Genomic DNA, 15,508 nt, shown 5'->3' with positions numbered 1-15,508 from the left:
AGTCAAAAGGCTGTAGCAATGAAGAAGATAGTTTTTATAGGGAAACCCATCCTATTTAGTAGAACAACTGCAAATGGTGTAACGATCTCCGTTGACAAAGTTCAATCCATATTCTTTCTTTTGTATGTATTCTTGTTAGTATAGCTGGACGTTTTAAATTCATTTACTTTCTCCATCTCAAATATTTAGGTAGAATGACATGGTTTTCTTGGCTGGAAAGATAACTAATAAAGACCCTCTCCTGTTCCAGTAGCAGGCTCTTTAACTTCCTCTGAAGAAGCAACAACTAAGTATGAGGTCATAGAATTGTTTGATAGATGTGGGGCTGAGAAGGCAAGTGCATCTAGAATAGGAAAGACACATAGGTACATATCAAACCATCTAAAATGTGCAGCTGTAATCATTCTAGCCAGCATAAGAAACATAAACTTTAAGGATGAAATCAAACTGGACACTAATTATTGTAAAATCTTAAAGCCAATATGCAAGACTAGGGTTGGAATCCAAAACAGATTCATAGTCCATAATCTTAGTGCTCTGCTCTAACCTCTGTTGACCGTTCGGTCAAAGGACCTGTTGCTATGTAAAAGTCTATTGTCAAGTGACTCAAACCCTTAGCAAGCATTAAGAATAATTTGTAATAATAACATTGTGTAATCTTTTTTAAGAATGGAAAGTTTAACTGCTTAATGTTTAGTATAATATCCTATTGATCAGAACCAATGTTCTAACTTGAAGATGTACTAGCTGCATTAGTATGGAAAATATGTATATTGCAATATGGACTTGGAAATTTGCAACGTATGCCAGAAAAAAGTGGATATGCATAATGGTCCTTAATGTAAAAAGGGACTTTATAGATTGTCGACTGTCTATCTATAAAAGAATGTAAATTTGAGTTAATGATTGAATCGGACAAGACTGGGATCAGACTGTCATCAGCTGCAAGCTTTGGTTGCATAAGTACTGGGTATTGTATATCTCTTTGTTGTACATTGTTCTTAAATAAAAAAGACAATTTTTAGTAAGAAAGGCAATGAAATTTGACTGCCTTTTCTCTCTATTTTATTGTAACTGGCTAAGACCAGAACTCTAATCAATTTTTTATATAAAGCTAATGCCACTAGCCCAGTATAATGGTTCTCATCAAGACTGTAAGGCTTTAAAAAAAGAGGTACTGTGGGACTTTTATTTTCCAGTTTATTGAGCTGTAAAGTTTCTGAACTGGAATGGTTGTTTCATTTGTAAGTGAGGTAACAAACCGGGATCAATACTCAAAAGATATATAATAAAAATCTCTAACTATTTTTTTCCCTACTTGGAAGCAGTCTGATTCTCCAACCTCTTCTCTCATTGGGAGAAGGGTTTGATGAGAATATTGTCTCAAATTGTAGGGGTTATATGGTTAAAATAGACTAAGCTTTTCATGGCAGGATCCCTCTTGTTTGTATAGCATGGCACAATGGGACCCTGTTCTTGATTAGAGCCTTTAGGTGCCATTGTAATACAAATAAGGGGAGATTTTTTCAGAGGCAGAAAGGAGAGTCAGGTACTCTACTCCTCGATTGTGGCTATGAAAATCTTCCCCATAACAAATAATAAAGATGCTCAGAAAAAACAACAGATGCAACACGTGTCCTAATTGCTAAGCTCAGGTAAATGCAGAAGAGTTTTTTAAAAAGTCTTGACGTAAGATCTATTTTTGCTTGATTAAACACAGGGTTTTCATCTTGGTCACTCTTTAGACATCCTTGAACAATGCAATTCACAAATGCTAGTAACTCTAGTGTTCAACAGAATGTGTTCTTGAATTGCCAATAAACTGGAAAATCGGAGAGAATTCTCAATAGGCTGTAAATGCGCCTGACTGTTCTTCACTGGGGAAGGGAGACAGTAAAAGTTATTAGCAGAACAGAGCAATACTCAGAGGGAAAAAGGATAAAATGGAAAGCAGGGTAAGATTGAAAAGCAGAGGAAAGAAACGTAATTAGTCAACAAAATAGTCACTGTCGGAGTTAAAACGGAGAATCTGAGGCTACTTCTCATAAGCCATTTGTATCTGGTGTGGGACATAGGTCCTGAGCAAAGTACTTAAGCGTGCACTTAAAATTAAGCATATGAGTAATTTCACTGAAGTCAATGGGGTTAATCCTCTGCTTGAAGTTGGGCACATGCTTGTTGAATGGAGTTATAGGCTGAGATCTTCATAAGAGCCAAAGGGACTTAGGCACCCGGTGACCAATAATTTCAATGGGAGCTGGATGCCTGACTCACCTTTAAAAGCTCAGCCGTACTCTTTTCTAAGTTATTATGCAACACAGGTTTCCTGCTTTCCATCTTTATGACATGATTTGGTTTACATCAACAGTGTAGAGGTGTAAAAAATCATTTAACAGAAATTTCTGGTTACATCCAAATTGAAGGATGGGGATAGCTGGTGATACCTTTTTAATGAGGTTTCTGTGCACATACTGTTATCTGAGTTACTAAGGGAAGCTAGTAATGCTGCTTTTGATTGCTATGCTCAGTACGGTCTCCTGTCTGTACAAGGGCCCTAATGCAATAGAACTGCATTATTATGTCTGTTAGCCTTAGAGCAGACGCATGAGGTGGACTGAGTTTTCTCTGTGGCAGATGCTTTGCAGGTGTTTTTCACATGGATATGGCAAATGAGGGGTGTGTGTGTGTGTGTGTGTGTGTGTAAATACTTAATGGGAAATGCATATTAATCGGTTTCACATGCACACGACTTTCAAAATAACAGGCCCAAAGAGTGTGCTATATTTTCTTAATGTAATTCCAGATTGTGTGAAATTCTTCCCTACAACCCAACCCCACCCCAGTTTGTTTCAGTCCAAAGATTTATCCTGAAGTCTTTACTCCAGCCAACTTCTCATTTATTTCCCTGGGAATTAACCACAGTGAGCACCATGGATTGGTTTTCAAAGGCCTGATAGAAAGCCCATTGAAATCCATGGAAAGGTTCCCATTGTCTTCAATGGGCTCTGGATCAGGCCCCAAGTTACTGTTTCCATCAGAGATGTCAGATAATTCACTCGGGCAGAATGCATAAATTGAATGCCCCTTGTTTCTTAAATGCGATTAACATTATTTGCTTTGGTGATCTTCTCCAGCAATGTTTTCTTTTATTATTTGTAATTACCATAGTGTATGGACCACGACCCTGTTGGGCTAGACCAGGGGTCAGCAACCTTTCAGAAGTGCTGTGCCAAGTCTTCAGTTATTCACTCTAATTTAAGGTTTCACGTGCCAGTCATGCATTTTAACGTTTTTAGAAGGTCTCTTTCTATGTCTATAATATATAACTAAACTATTGTTGTATGTAAAGTAAATAAGGCTTTTAAAATGTTTAAGAAGCTTCATTTAAAATTAAATTAAAATGCAGAGCCCCCCAGACTGGTGGCCAGGACCTGGGCAGTGTGAGTACCACTGAAAATCAGCTCGTGTGCCGCCTTCGGCACCCATGCCATAGGTTGCCTACCCCCGTGCTAGACACTGTACAAAGAGTGTAAAAGACAGTCCTGCTCCAAAGAGTTTACAATCTAAATATCCTAATCCACCGCATGAAATAGTTCTGCTTGAGTTTTCTGTATGTTCTTGTTTCATAACATGGCCTCTAGTTCTTGTCTTCATTACCTGCCATTGTATTTTGTTAGGTTTAATCTGTGTAGGCATCTGTTGGTCATAAAATACATATGGATCCATTTATGAATTTTTCTACACTAAGCTGTCCTACATCCTATATTTTACTACCATGAATTTGGGCTTTAAATTGTATTAGTATGTATATTCAATCACTAGGCTTTAATTCAAACTTGGATCAAAGGAAACTAGAAGACATTTATCTTCAGTAGTACTTTTATATTTCTTCCTAACCTTTTAAAAGTATCATAAAGATGTCTGCTTAATGTTTGAGATTTGGAAGGTTATCCTAAGTAAATTGACAGCTTAATGACTTGGTTAGCATGTGTCCCATAAACTCTGAAACTAAGTATTGTAGAAAATTACTTACTAACCTCCTGCTCTCATCCTGAAACCATCTCAAACATTCCCAGATGTAAAGTATAATCAACATCTGAGACTCTTTCAAGTAGAAAGCAGCACAAAGTAAGGTTCTCATTGCAATGTGACACCAGAGCTAGGCTGTAAGTAACTATTCTTATGTTTAACTAGTAAAGCCTATGGTACTCGGGCAAGAGCACTAAGATAATAAATAACTCTAGGCTTTTTCCTTCCATTGTTCTTTGCAATCAACATCCTGCTGTGTCAAAAGCAAGATCTGACCCAAGAAGACAGTAGGTCAGATTTTCTGCTGGTGCATATGGCTACCTTCAATGTTAGGCAAGTCTGGCATGCAAATAACAGTGGTGAATTTGGCCCCTTAATTCTTCTTGCGTTTGAGCTGTATCCTTTGTTCCCTTAGTTAGACTTAGGGTGTAAGCTGACAGGCTCTGAAGATTACTTAGAAGTACTGTGCTATAGTTATGGAGTCTGTATAATTGCACAGAAAATGGATCATTTTGTTACAAGTGTGTATCTAATGCACACAAACATTTCATTTAAAAATGTAGTGGTACTGATCACCTTACTGCCTGATCACCTCATGAACAAATTTATCCTCAAAACACTTCTGTGAGATAGGAATATTTTATCATTCAGTTTTTACAGATGATGAAACTAAGGTACACAGATGACTTGCCCTGGATAACATGGGAAACTTGTGGCTGAGTTGGCAAGAAACCCTGAATCTCCCGATTCTTATACTGGCACCTTAAGCACAAGACCATCCTTCTCTGAGGCTGTTTGCTTGGAAGCATCATGAGAAAGTGATGGGTGTCTTCAAATGTTTTCATTTTCCCAATGATCCATTGCGTATCTGTCAGTAGCATGTGTAATAGCTGTAATTTATATAGTGGTTGTTAAGAACGGAGTACGAATAAGTGGATCCAAAAGGTTTCTGAAATACTGCATTGTGAAAATGAGTGTATTTTTACTGATTGAATCTGAATCCACATGCTCTAGAATAGTTGGGGAGTTTCCATAATCAGATACACTATTCTCTAAATATGTGTCCATAACTCCCAGTGGCAGAATGAGAGAAACACAAAATCAAGAACTATGTGCCCGTTCGATCACATGATGACATGACAATCTCCTCTGACACACAGCAGATCAATGATCCATGTAATGTGGCATCATGTCTCCACTGGTGGGATGTATTTGAGAAAGGCACTCCTCCCCACCTCATCTGATAATGCACCTCAGAGAGCATAGACAGTGCCAGGAAGCAGACCAGACAAGGACACCCGGAGTGAAATTGTGCTGCACTTTTAAGAGGTGAAGTGCAGGACTTGCAGCCTAGAGGGAGGATGGACTAAGGTGTGATTAAGCCTCTTTCACACTCTCCTGGCCCTAAGTTGCAATGGTCTCTGGTAGATAGCCCGAGGGCCTCTCAGATAAAGCAGCCTATAGGCTGCAGAGCTGCCCAGAATCTCTGGGCTTTGCTACAGTCCAGCCCCCAGCACACCTTCCTGCTCCTGGTCCCACTCCCCTTACGCTGGGGTGTGCAGGAGTATCCTCAGAAGGCAGTCTTATAGCTGTCTTTTGCAGTGCCTGCACCAGGGTAATCCTCCCCCAGGTAGAACCAGACAAAGGAGCAGGAACAGTGTCCTGCTCTGTACCTTTTGAAGCACTAGTTATTGTCCATGCTGGAGGTAGAATAGTGCACTAGATAAACCCAATGATTATATTTATAAATAGTAAAAGGTTGTTGTCTGTAAAGTGCCGTACACACCAATGGTATTCTGCATACAAATATACATACAAGATGTCAAGTACAGAGCATCAGACTCAAATCAGGATTTATAAATGTATAAAAAAGTTATTAATATTACTGACTTAAAAAAGAATACCTTCCCAGCTGTTACACTCAACAAATAAATACATTTCCCTTGTCTGTTAACTTTCCAGATTCAAATAATCACACTTAACCTTTATACTTAATCTAATGGCTATTTTAATAAGGCAGAAATTGCTCATCCAGCTTCTGGATCCTCTAAGTCTGTAACTCTGCTTGTATTTGCCTAGCTGCTGAAAACAATTTCATCTCAAGAATGCTACAGTTGCTGGCATTGCTCTGTGTTTTTAAGTGATGGACACTATTAAATTCATTACAATTTAACTCCTCCTCTCTTCCTCTTAAATGGTGGCCGTGCATTGATTGTGCACCCAAAACTGCCACTTTGTTTGTGCAAGGTAGTGGTAGGAGGCTAGTGAGGAGGAGGTTACAGTAATCAAGACAGGAGATGTTATTGGTGTGAACAGGAGTTTTGAGCTGTCTGGAGAGAAGCTAGGATAGATGTTACAAATTGTGTGGAGGAAGATTTAGATACAACCTGAATATGTGTGTGGGGATGGGGATGGGGATGGGAACAAGGCTTGAAGATGGCATCCAAGATAATGTCTTTCAGACATCAAGGATGTTAATAGTGACAGAGTGGGGAATAGAGATCTCAGAAGGAAAGAGCAGGAGTGGGGAAGAGGTCCAGGAAGTCCTGGTCTCTCTGGTGAAGGTGGGGACAAGAAGCCCTGAATGGCTCCAGTCTTGCCAATGGCCTCCGCCTTAGGAAATTTCAGGTTGAGCCTCTGCACCAGACACCCACAGGGAGATTTTAGAGAGAGAGACTGAGGTTCAGGATTGGATGGGAAAAATAAATCTAAAAGTCATGAGCATAAAAATGGTAGTTCAAGCTGTGTGAATGGATGAGAGAGATGGTATGTAAAGAAGAGAAGGTGGGGAATCTGTAACCCGTCATGCACAGTGGCTGGGGAGAAAGAAGATACTCACCTAAAGAGATACTGAAGGAGAAATCCGAGGTTGGAGGAAAACAAGAAGAGGATGGAGTCAAGGAAGGAGAAGAAGTCAAAACATGTGTCGCTCACCTTCTTGGAAACAACCAAGGGTTCAAAGAGTGGGAGGAAAGAATAGAGATCCTGGGGTCTGGCTATAATGGAGTAACTAAAGACCTCTGAGAGGATTTTGGTAGTGGACAAGGGTGAATCAGGCTGTCTACACTACAGATGCTACATCAGCACAGCTACTGCACTGCAGTGTTGCTTCTATAGTGCTGTAGTCTAGACGCTGCTGAGCACCATAGCTAGCTCGATTGAGGTGTTAAGTTTAGAACAGCCCTCAGACTGAAGGGGGTTGAGAACGCAGTTGTATGGGAAGCAACAGTTGTAAGGAACCAGAACTACTTTCCCACCCCAAAGCCGGCACCTCACTCCACTTTCTTTCTGTTTAAGGAACTTACATGGCTCCCATATCTGAGCACCTTACAATAATCTTAAATACAGTTATCCTCATCACACCCATCAGAGGTAGGGAAGTGCTGCTGTTCCCATTTTACAGATAGGAAACTAAGGCACTGACAGTCTAAGTGACTTGCCCTGTGCCAGACAGTCGGTGGCAGAGGAGGGAGTTGAATCTGGCTCTCCCAAATCCTAGATTAGTGCCCTAACCGCTGGACAATTCTTCCTCTCATGCCTACTTCCTTTCTTCCTTCTCTCTTCCCTGCTCTTTTTCCCTCCTGCCCCTCCCTTCCCATGTCTTTCCATTTAGCGAATCCCCATCCTAACAGAACACTCCCCTGAAGTGTAGAAAACCCATGGCACTAATATGATTCTCTCAGCCCACCACGTTTTTCACTCTGCTTGTGTTACATCCCCCTTCCTTACCATGTGCCTCCTTGTCTCTAAAATGTAGATAATAAACTTTCAAGGGCAGGGACTATTTACTAGTCTGTGTTTGTAAAGTACCTTGCACAATGGGGTCACAATAGTTTAGAATCCTAGAAATGTGGGGCTGGAAGGGACCTCAAAGGGTCATCAGGTCAGGCCACCTGCACTGAGGCGGGACCAAGGAAACCTAGACCATCCCTGACGGGTTTATCCAACCTGATTTAAAAACCACCAATGATGGAGATTCCACAGCCTCCCTTGGAAGCCTATTCCACAGTTTAACTAACCTTAGAGTTAGAAAGCTTTTCCTAATATCCAACCTAAATCTCCCTTGCTGCAGATTAAGTCCATTATTACTTCTTCTAATTTCAGTGGACATGGAGAATAATTAATCATGCTCCTCTTTATAAAAGCTGTTGAGAGTAAAAGTTGAGAAATTGAGTTACAAGTCCACCCAATTTAGGCTTAATCAATTTTTGCCTTATTTGTACAGTTTCAGATAGAGTTGTAGTCACTTAGTCAAGCCGGACATACATTTATTCCAGGCAAATAATGACAGACAAGACAGAATTGATAAATGGACCCAAATTACCACATCTGGGGCACCGGCAAGTTCTTCCATCTTTTATAATAATCACTGCTTTCTCTTCTCCCTTGGTCTGGTCCTTCAGTTTCTGGTCTGGTGGTCCTCCAGTTTGGGTCCATGTTCACTTAGGTCTTTTATACATTTCTACATTACAGATTATTTAATCTTTATCCCATTGGCTTTTAGCACATCAGCCCTTTGGATTTTAGGTAACCTGTACATTACACATGTGCAAGCTTCAGTTACTCATCTTCTGTATTTTTCCTGCTGGGTTTGCAGTTTTTGGGTCGGATTGTTTTTATGTCACTGTGCCCTGGGTCTTCCTAGAAAAAGTGTTTGTTTTTAATTTATTTATTTACCATTTCCGGTTTGTGACTCTTTTTTACTTACATCTTCCAATGCAACATGTTCTCTTCTGTCAGCAATAACATTTTAAGCAGATTAGCAATTCTATGTAAAAGAATTGCCAAAACCACGCGTATGCTAACCAAAACCATGGCTTGTGTTAATTCATCTATACATAATTACAAATCATTAAAAATACAGCGATCAAAGCTCTTAATCTTATCATTAATAATTCTTTCTTTTCTGTTTCAGTGTTATGAGTAAATATATGTTGTTCTGTGCTACATTTAACCTACTATAAAGGGGAGGGGGAGGTATGGAAAACATGATGATTCTTTAATATCAACATTCCTTGTCCTCTTTAAACATGTGTTTTTTTTCATTCAAAGTCCAGTTTTGTTTGTGAATCGTACAATTAGAAATGTTCTTGTGACTGCATTTGAGGGGGCGGGGCGTCACAATTTTAGGGCTTTGATATTTAGTTGCTTAACGTATTTGAAAACTCTTCATCGGGTCCCCTGCTCAGTCATCTTTTCTCAAGACTAAACATGCCCAGTTTTTTAACCTTTCCTCGTAGGTCAAGTTTTCTAAACCTTTTATCACTGTTGTTGCGGTTGTGTGAATTCTTTCCAATTTAGCCACACATTTCTGAAAGTGTGGCAATTTTGGTTGGCTCCCAGATGCTACCAGAGTACGATTAATGATAATCAGCAAGTGGCACAATTGAATTTAGAGATGAACAGATTAAGAGGAATAGAGCAGTAGTTGGAGAGACAGGTGGGTCAAGGCTGGGTTTATGGGGGCTTTATGAAATACTCCTTCAACTTCCCTGGTGTCCTGTTAAGCAGAAGAGGAGCTCAAAAATAAATAAGTTCAGGTGAATACAGTGAACATGTGGGAATGATTAATGGCTAAATGCTGGTAAAATTCCCGTTGACTTCATTGGGACCAACCTTTGGTTCTAGATTCCAGGATAATTGAATGATTTTGCCTTTGTGTTGTCCAGTAACTTTTCCAATCCCTTCAGAAACACAGAGCATTGTTTCCTGTCTTTGTTACGGAAAGCTCTGTACCTGCTTGTCTGCTCTGATGAAGATTTTACAAAGTTGCTATCTGAAGTGCATGTAGCAAAACTGAATCCTATGTCTATTTTAATTACTCCCATTACAATAATACAGTATGTCTAAATAAAAATCATTCAACTATTCTCTCTGTAGTATTGATCCCCTGGGAACTGAAATTATCTTGCATTAGTAAGTCCATGATTTACATCCTTTTCCCTCTAGTGGCTAGCATTAAAGAAAATGATCAGACAAGTATTTTGTTCTGAAACATTTTCTTCATGCCATTGTATTCTGAAATCAGGCCAGTGATGATTTTTTCCCCCTGGATCTGTCTTCAAAACCCTCATTTTCTTTCTTCTGATTTAAGCAAGCCTATCTAAGATCCATGGTGGAAAGAATGTTTTATTTTTACCGTAAGCAACAACTGGTTTGTGACTTGTGAATAATTTACATGCAAAAACATCAAAAAGAAAACATTTTATGCAAATGTCGGTGATATTCAAGTCATTGGAGATGCCAAGCGTACTCTTTTTTGTGCTTCCAGATTTATCAGAGATGCTGGTTAGTTTTCAAGAAAGCTTCAAGCAAAGGGCCAAAACGACTGGAGAAGTTTTCAGATGAGCGTGCTGCCTATTTTAGGTGCTATCACAAGGTAAGATTTGGCCATATGTAAACTTACCCGATTTCCATTGAGTTCATAATTCTACACTGCTCCCACAGATGTTTAGAGGCCAAAAATGCTTAGCTTTGCTGCTACTTCAAAGACAAGCTCTCCAGTGAAATTTAAAGATTTTGTAACTTGTGTAGTTTGACAACTCATCTACTATGAATATAAGTGTAAATAATCGAGATACTCAAAATCCTGGGCTCACTTTTGTGTCTGTCCTAACTCTGTTGCACTTATGAGCCTTAAAGCTGGTGGAAAATTTGAAAAAAATTCATGAAAGTTTTTTCACAACGAGCGTGTCCCCTCTTTTTCAACATTGAAAACGTGTGATTAAGTTCCTTTATGAATCAATGCCAGAGTTTATTATTAGCATGGTAAGAATAGTGAGCTAAATACAGTTCAGACATATAAAAAGATAGGGCCCAAGTCTCATTTACACTAAGGCCACTTAAAGGTCCCTTTGCACTGTCAAAGATGTAAGTGTGAGTAAGTTAATATTTATACCTACTGTACTTTAAGACCCATTTGCACTGCTAAATGAGTGTAAAATGGCCTTAATGTAAACAAAAATCAGGCCCAGAGTGCTTGCCTTGGAAAGAGGAGTCTAAAGCATAATTGCCATAACCATGACCCTACCGCCAGGTTTTTTTAGTCACAAGTTTCAGTTGAACTTGTAATGGTCTATATTGGCAGGGATTATTTGTGCAAACTCTTGGTAACATAAAGGACCACATTCATCCTTAGTCTAACTCGGCTGAAGTTAGCGAATTTGGCTCCATATTTATATGAAAGCCCTTGTTAGATGCTTTTCAGACCAATGAACTTCCTTAATTTTTCTAATCACTTCTCTCTAGAGACCTCTGCTCATCTCAGTTCATCTGAGCATTTACATGAGTAATTCCCTTGGGCATGGAGTTGTAAATAATATGCTTTAATTTATAATCTTTGTTGGTAAAAGCTTAATACGTTTGAAAATCGGGAATTATGCACATAACCTCCGAGGTGCCTGAGACTGCAGATGAGCTTCTGAGGCTGATCCTCTCTTATCCAGTCTGTGAGACATATAGGAGGAAATCATGAGGGAATACTGGATCTGAATTCTCTCCTATTTGCCTCTATCTGTATCTATGCTCAACATAATTTATAAGGGATTGGTCATAAAACCCCAGGGCTATTTGTAGTACGTCATGCCCAGAAAAAGGAGTTCATTCAAATTTATATTAAGCAATTTGCAAAAGCGATGAAAAGTGAATAATAATTTTTCCATTTGATCTGTGTGGGGATTACACAGTATATATTTTTAGAGTAGATACATTTCAGCTCTGTGTGGAATATGTAACCTCTATGATGGTGCAGTTCTGACAATTACTGATGCAAATTTAATCTCTTATAATATTAATGTAGAGCATCAGCCATATATACACCATTGCCTGGAAGATTTTGAATTTAAGACTGGATTTGAGATCCAAGAGGAACCAAAATACTTAAGGCTAAATTTTCTTCTCTTCTTAAGAGGATATCCATTTTTATATTTGCAAGTTTATTACATGTGCAATCCAGACATCAGTTCCTACAACTGGATCTGCACAAGTGGACCACTATACCACAGGGCTACCACTAGCTTCAGAGGGATTCCATGAAGGCATAGGGATCCAGCCACATAAATCAAGTTGCAAGATATGGCCTAATGTCAAGTAACTGATTTATGGATGTAATTGGGAGCTCAGACAGCTAGTGTGGCATTTACAATAGCTCTCAGTATAGGCCAGTCACTTAAATGGTAAAACTCCCACTGATTTCAATAGGAGCAGAATTCAGTTAGTTCTGAGTACTTATGAAAATCTCACCCTTAATCAGCTAAATTTATACCCAGAAATAGCTGCAGGCACAAAATAAACACTAGACATGGCTGAAAGGTTGTGGGGTTTGTTTTTTTTTTTTAAACTTTTTGAGTAAAAATAACCTCTAAAAAATGTTCATGGAAAATATTTCGGGTTGTTTAGAAATGTTTTGGTTTAAAAAAAAAACCAAGAACCCAAAAGCAAGCCCCAATCCCAACGTTTCCCCCCCAAAACATGAAACGTTTCTAAGGAAATAAAACATCTTCACGTAATTTTAAAATTAAAAAATGTATGTGCAACATATACACTTCTGAAAGCTACATTAGTTCTATCTAGAACCACATTTTATGATATTTTTTGGAGTTGTGTGAAAGATTTGGCTCAGACACTGAATACACTTGAAATCTGTCTAGGTTTGAGTTTGACCTGCATTCCTAGATCAACCGCCATCCTTTCAAACCTCTATGTACATGCACTTCCCGTTCAAGATATTTGGAAACTGTTCTTGGTCTTTCTGGGTATTCACAAACATTTTGGTATGGTTCCTCATGCTGCATTTTGAGTTCAAGCCCAAATGTGTCAAGCTAAATGGTATATTCCAGTCCGTTGACTCTCATCCACAGGCCAAGCAGGCAGTTGGCCAGGACTGTCCTTTTATTCCCCCAGAAAGCCCAATTCCTAGTCACCTGATGCTTTGTCAGGTGACTTCACTCGCTGCTTCTACGTGGGGAGACCACCACCAGACCAAATCTGATACAGGTTCAGCTGAGGCCTCAACCCTGTTAATGGGCCAGCTCATCCTGTGACAGATTAATAGTCCCACTTCTAGTACTGGCCAATCCATGAGAATTTAAGCAAACCTACGGTGCACAAGCCAGGCTTTCCCAATGAGATTCTGCCATGGGAAATCCAGGTTATTCCAACCAAAACTTTTCAAACTTCAGAGCCTGTTAACCAGACCTGCCCCAGTTTCCAGATATGTAAGACTCAAATGTCTAAATACAGGGGAAGCAAAGCCACAAAGAATCCATGCAAGGTATTCTGCAATTTCCTGTACAAAGTGGAGTAGTATTCCAGGATGTCTCCATATGGGGGACCACAATGGACAAGAATTTGTAGGTGAGCCAGGCATGTGGCCAGTGGAGATCGACATTTTAAATATGTTGGTCAACAAGCCTGGGAGTGGATGTCCTCATGCCCAGTAGAAGTGTGTTCACAAGAAGCTAGTTTGCCCCCATGGTTTAGATGTAAACTGTCTGGCTATAAGTTTGTGCAGTGCCGTGTATGACAGGACTCTGATTTGGAGCAGGGCCCTAAATGCACTACTGCAATGCAAATTAGTCACAATAATAATGATCTATATCCAGAATATTTCTGCTGCAGTATGTACATTTTCATCAGAAATCATTTGTAGTCTAGAGTAAATATTATTTTAATTACTGATTTCATTCACTATTCCAACAGTGAATCTGGAAGTGTATTCTCTCGGCGCCCCTCACCAAACAGTCAGGGTCGTCATTATAATTTACTGCTTCTCCATGTTTATCATTCTTCTGTGCACTCCCAAAAATGAAAAATAAGCAATGCTTATCAGACAGTATTGTTTAAATTTAATTATGCACCAGGATGAGCGATAGTACTAGTATTTCCCCTTTGCTGTGGTAACAGAGTCTGTGGCGTAGTAGTATCCACATTTTTCATTGGGAGAGAAATTTGAAATGGAGAGAGGGTGTTTTTCAGCTGTAGCATAACTTATTAATTTACAAAATGTCCACAAGTCCTGTTTACTAGGCCTGGTTGGGAATTTTCTGACAAATCTTTTTGTTGAAAAATACCATTTTATTTAACTGTTTGTAGGAAAGGGTCAGTTTTGACAAAATTTTCAACACAAAACAACAAAATTAGAGGAAAGAAGTATCAGAATTGTCAATGTTTTGTTTTGACATTTTTGAAACACAAAGTTGCAGTTTTCCAGGTTGAAATTACTTTTCCTTTGAAATTGATGCTAGCTCTAATATAATAATAATTAATAAATTGAAATAAAAATGAAACTTCTCAAAATTACTAAAAGAAAATGTTTTGATTTGACCCAGCTAGAATTTTTTTCCTGTTTGTGAAAATTTTCAAATTTTCAACCAAATTCAGGATGGTAAATTCTTTTGGTATCTCAAAAATTTTCATGGGACAAGAAAACCATTTCCCACTCAGCTCTACTATTTTTCTTGTACAGAGATGGTAAAGTCATTGCTAAAGTTGCAGATTCCTCACCTGGTATAAACTGAAATAATTCCATTGACTTCAGTGTAGCTATGCCACTGATTTGCATCAGCTGAGGGTCTTGCCCCAGTATGTCCAACCTGTAGCCAAAATAACTGCAGCTCCTTTTTCTGCCCCTTACTCTTGACAACCCATCTAGTTTGAGCTGGAAATCCCTTGTCCTCAAATCACTACTCCTGTTTGCATGAAGTTTCATGTGCTCAGTGTTAAGCACGGACTAGTTCAGATGACCCTGGATGTTTAGCTTTCTCCGACAAGTGATTGAAGACTTTTAGGCCAAATTTAGAATTTTTGAAAAAATGTCAACCACTCTATAAGCTGGTCAAAATAGCAAAAACGTATCACAAAATCATCATCTTTTTTTTTTTTACTGTTTTCACCAGATATACGAAAAATTTCCACCAGCTCTGCCTCATCCAGACATTCTGCAATACAAAGGAACTCCTCAGTGAGATGTGTCCCTAATCAATATCCATCAGAGCTGAATTCTGTGCTAGTGTCCATCCAAGCAAAAGAGATTGTCTAATCCAGTGGTTCTGAAACTAGGGCCGCCGCTTGTTCAGGGAAAGCCCCTGGCGGGCCGGGCCGGTTTGTTTACCTGCCGCGTCTGCAGGTTCGGCCGATCACGGCTCCCACTGGCCGTGGTTCACCGCTCCAGGCAGGGTGGCCAGCACGTCCCTCAGCCCATGCCGCTTCCTGCAGCCCCCATTGGCCTGGAGCAGCGAACCGTGGCCAGTGGGAGCCGCGATTGGCCGAACCTGCGGACATGGCAGGTAAACAAACCGCAGGCCAGTGGCTTTTCCTGAACAAGCAGCAGCCTAGTTTGAGAACCACTGATCTAATCCACAGTGTAGCTTGAATGGTCATCTGGACCTGGCTAGTTGTGAGATCTACCTTTCATTCTTTCTACTGAGGTTTTCAAATTATTGATGGGAGTATTGAGTAACATGCATTCAATTGCTATTTC

General features: G+C 39.5%; 1 protein-coding gene across 2 annotated transcripts in view; it reads left to right on the top strand.

The window, feature by feature from the left end:
- The window catches only part of DOK5 (docking protein 5), an 86,053-nt gene that overhangs the window by 32,792 nt on the left and 37,753 nt on the right, over positions 1 to 15,508 (top strand). For both annotated transcript variants that reach the window (XM_044985569.1, XM_044985570.1), the window contains exon 2: positions 10,301 to 10,408. In XM_044985569.1, coding sequence (XP_044841504.1) covers positions 10,301 to 10,408 — 108 coding nt within the window. The remainder of the gene's footprint in view (positions 1 to 10,300; positions 10,409 to 15,508) is intronic.

This window comes from Mauremys mutica, chromosome 13, assembly GCF_020497125.1.
Source record: "Mauremys mutica isolate MM-2020 ecotype Southern chromosome 13, ASM2049712v1, whole genome shotgun sequence".
Classification (NCBI taxonomy): Eukaryota; Metazoa; Chordata; order Testudines; family Geoemydidae; genus Mauremys; species Mauremys mutica.
Note: the sequence above shows the minus strand (reverse complement) of the source record. Positions and strands in the feature narration are given on the sequence as shown.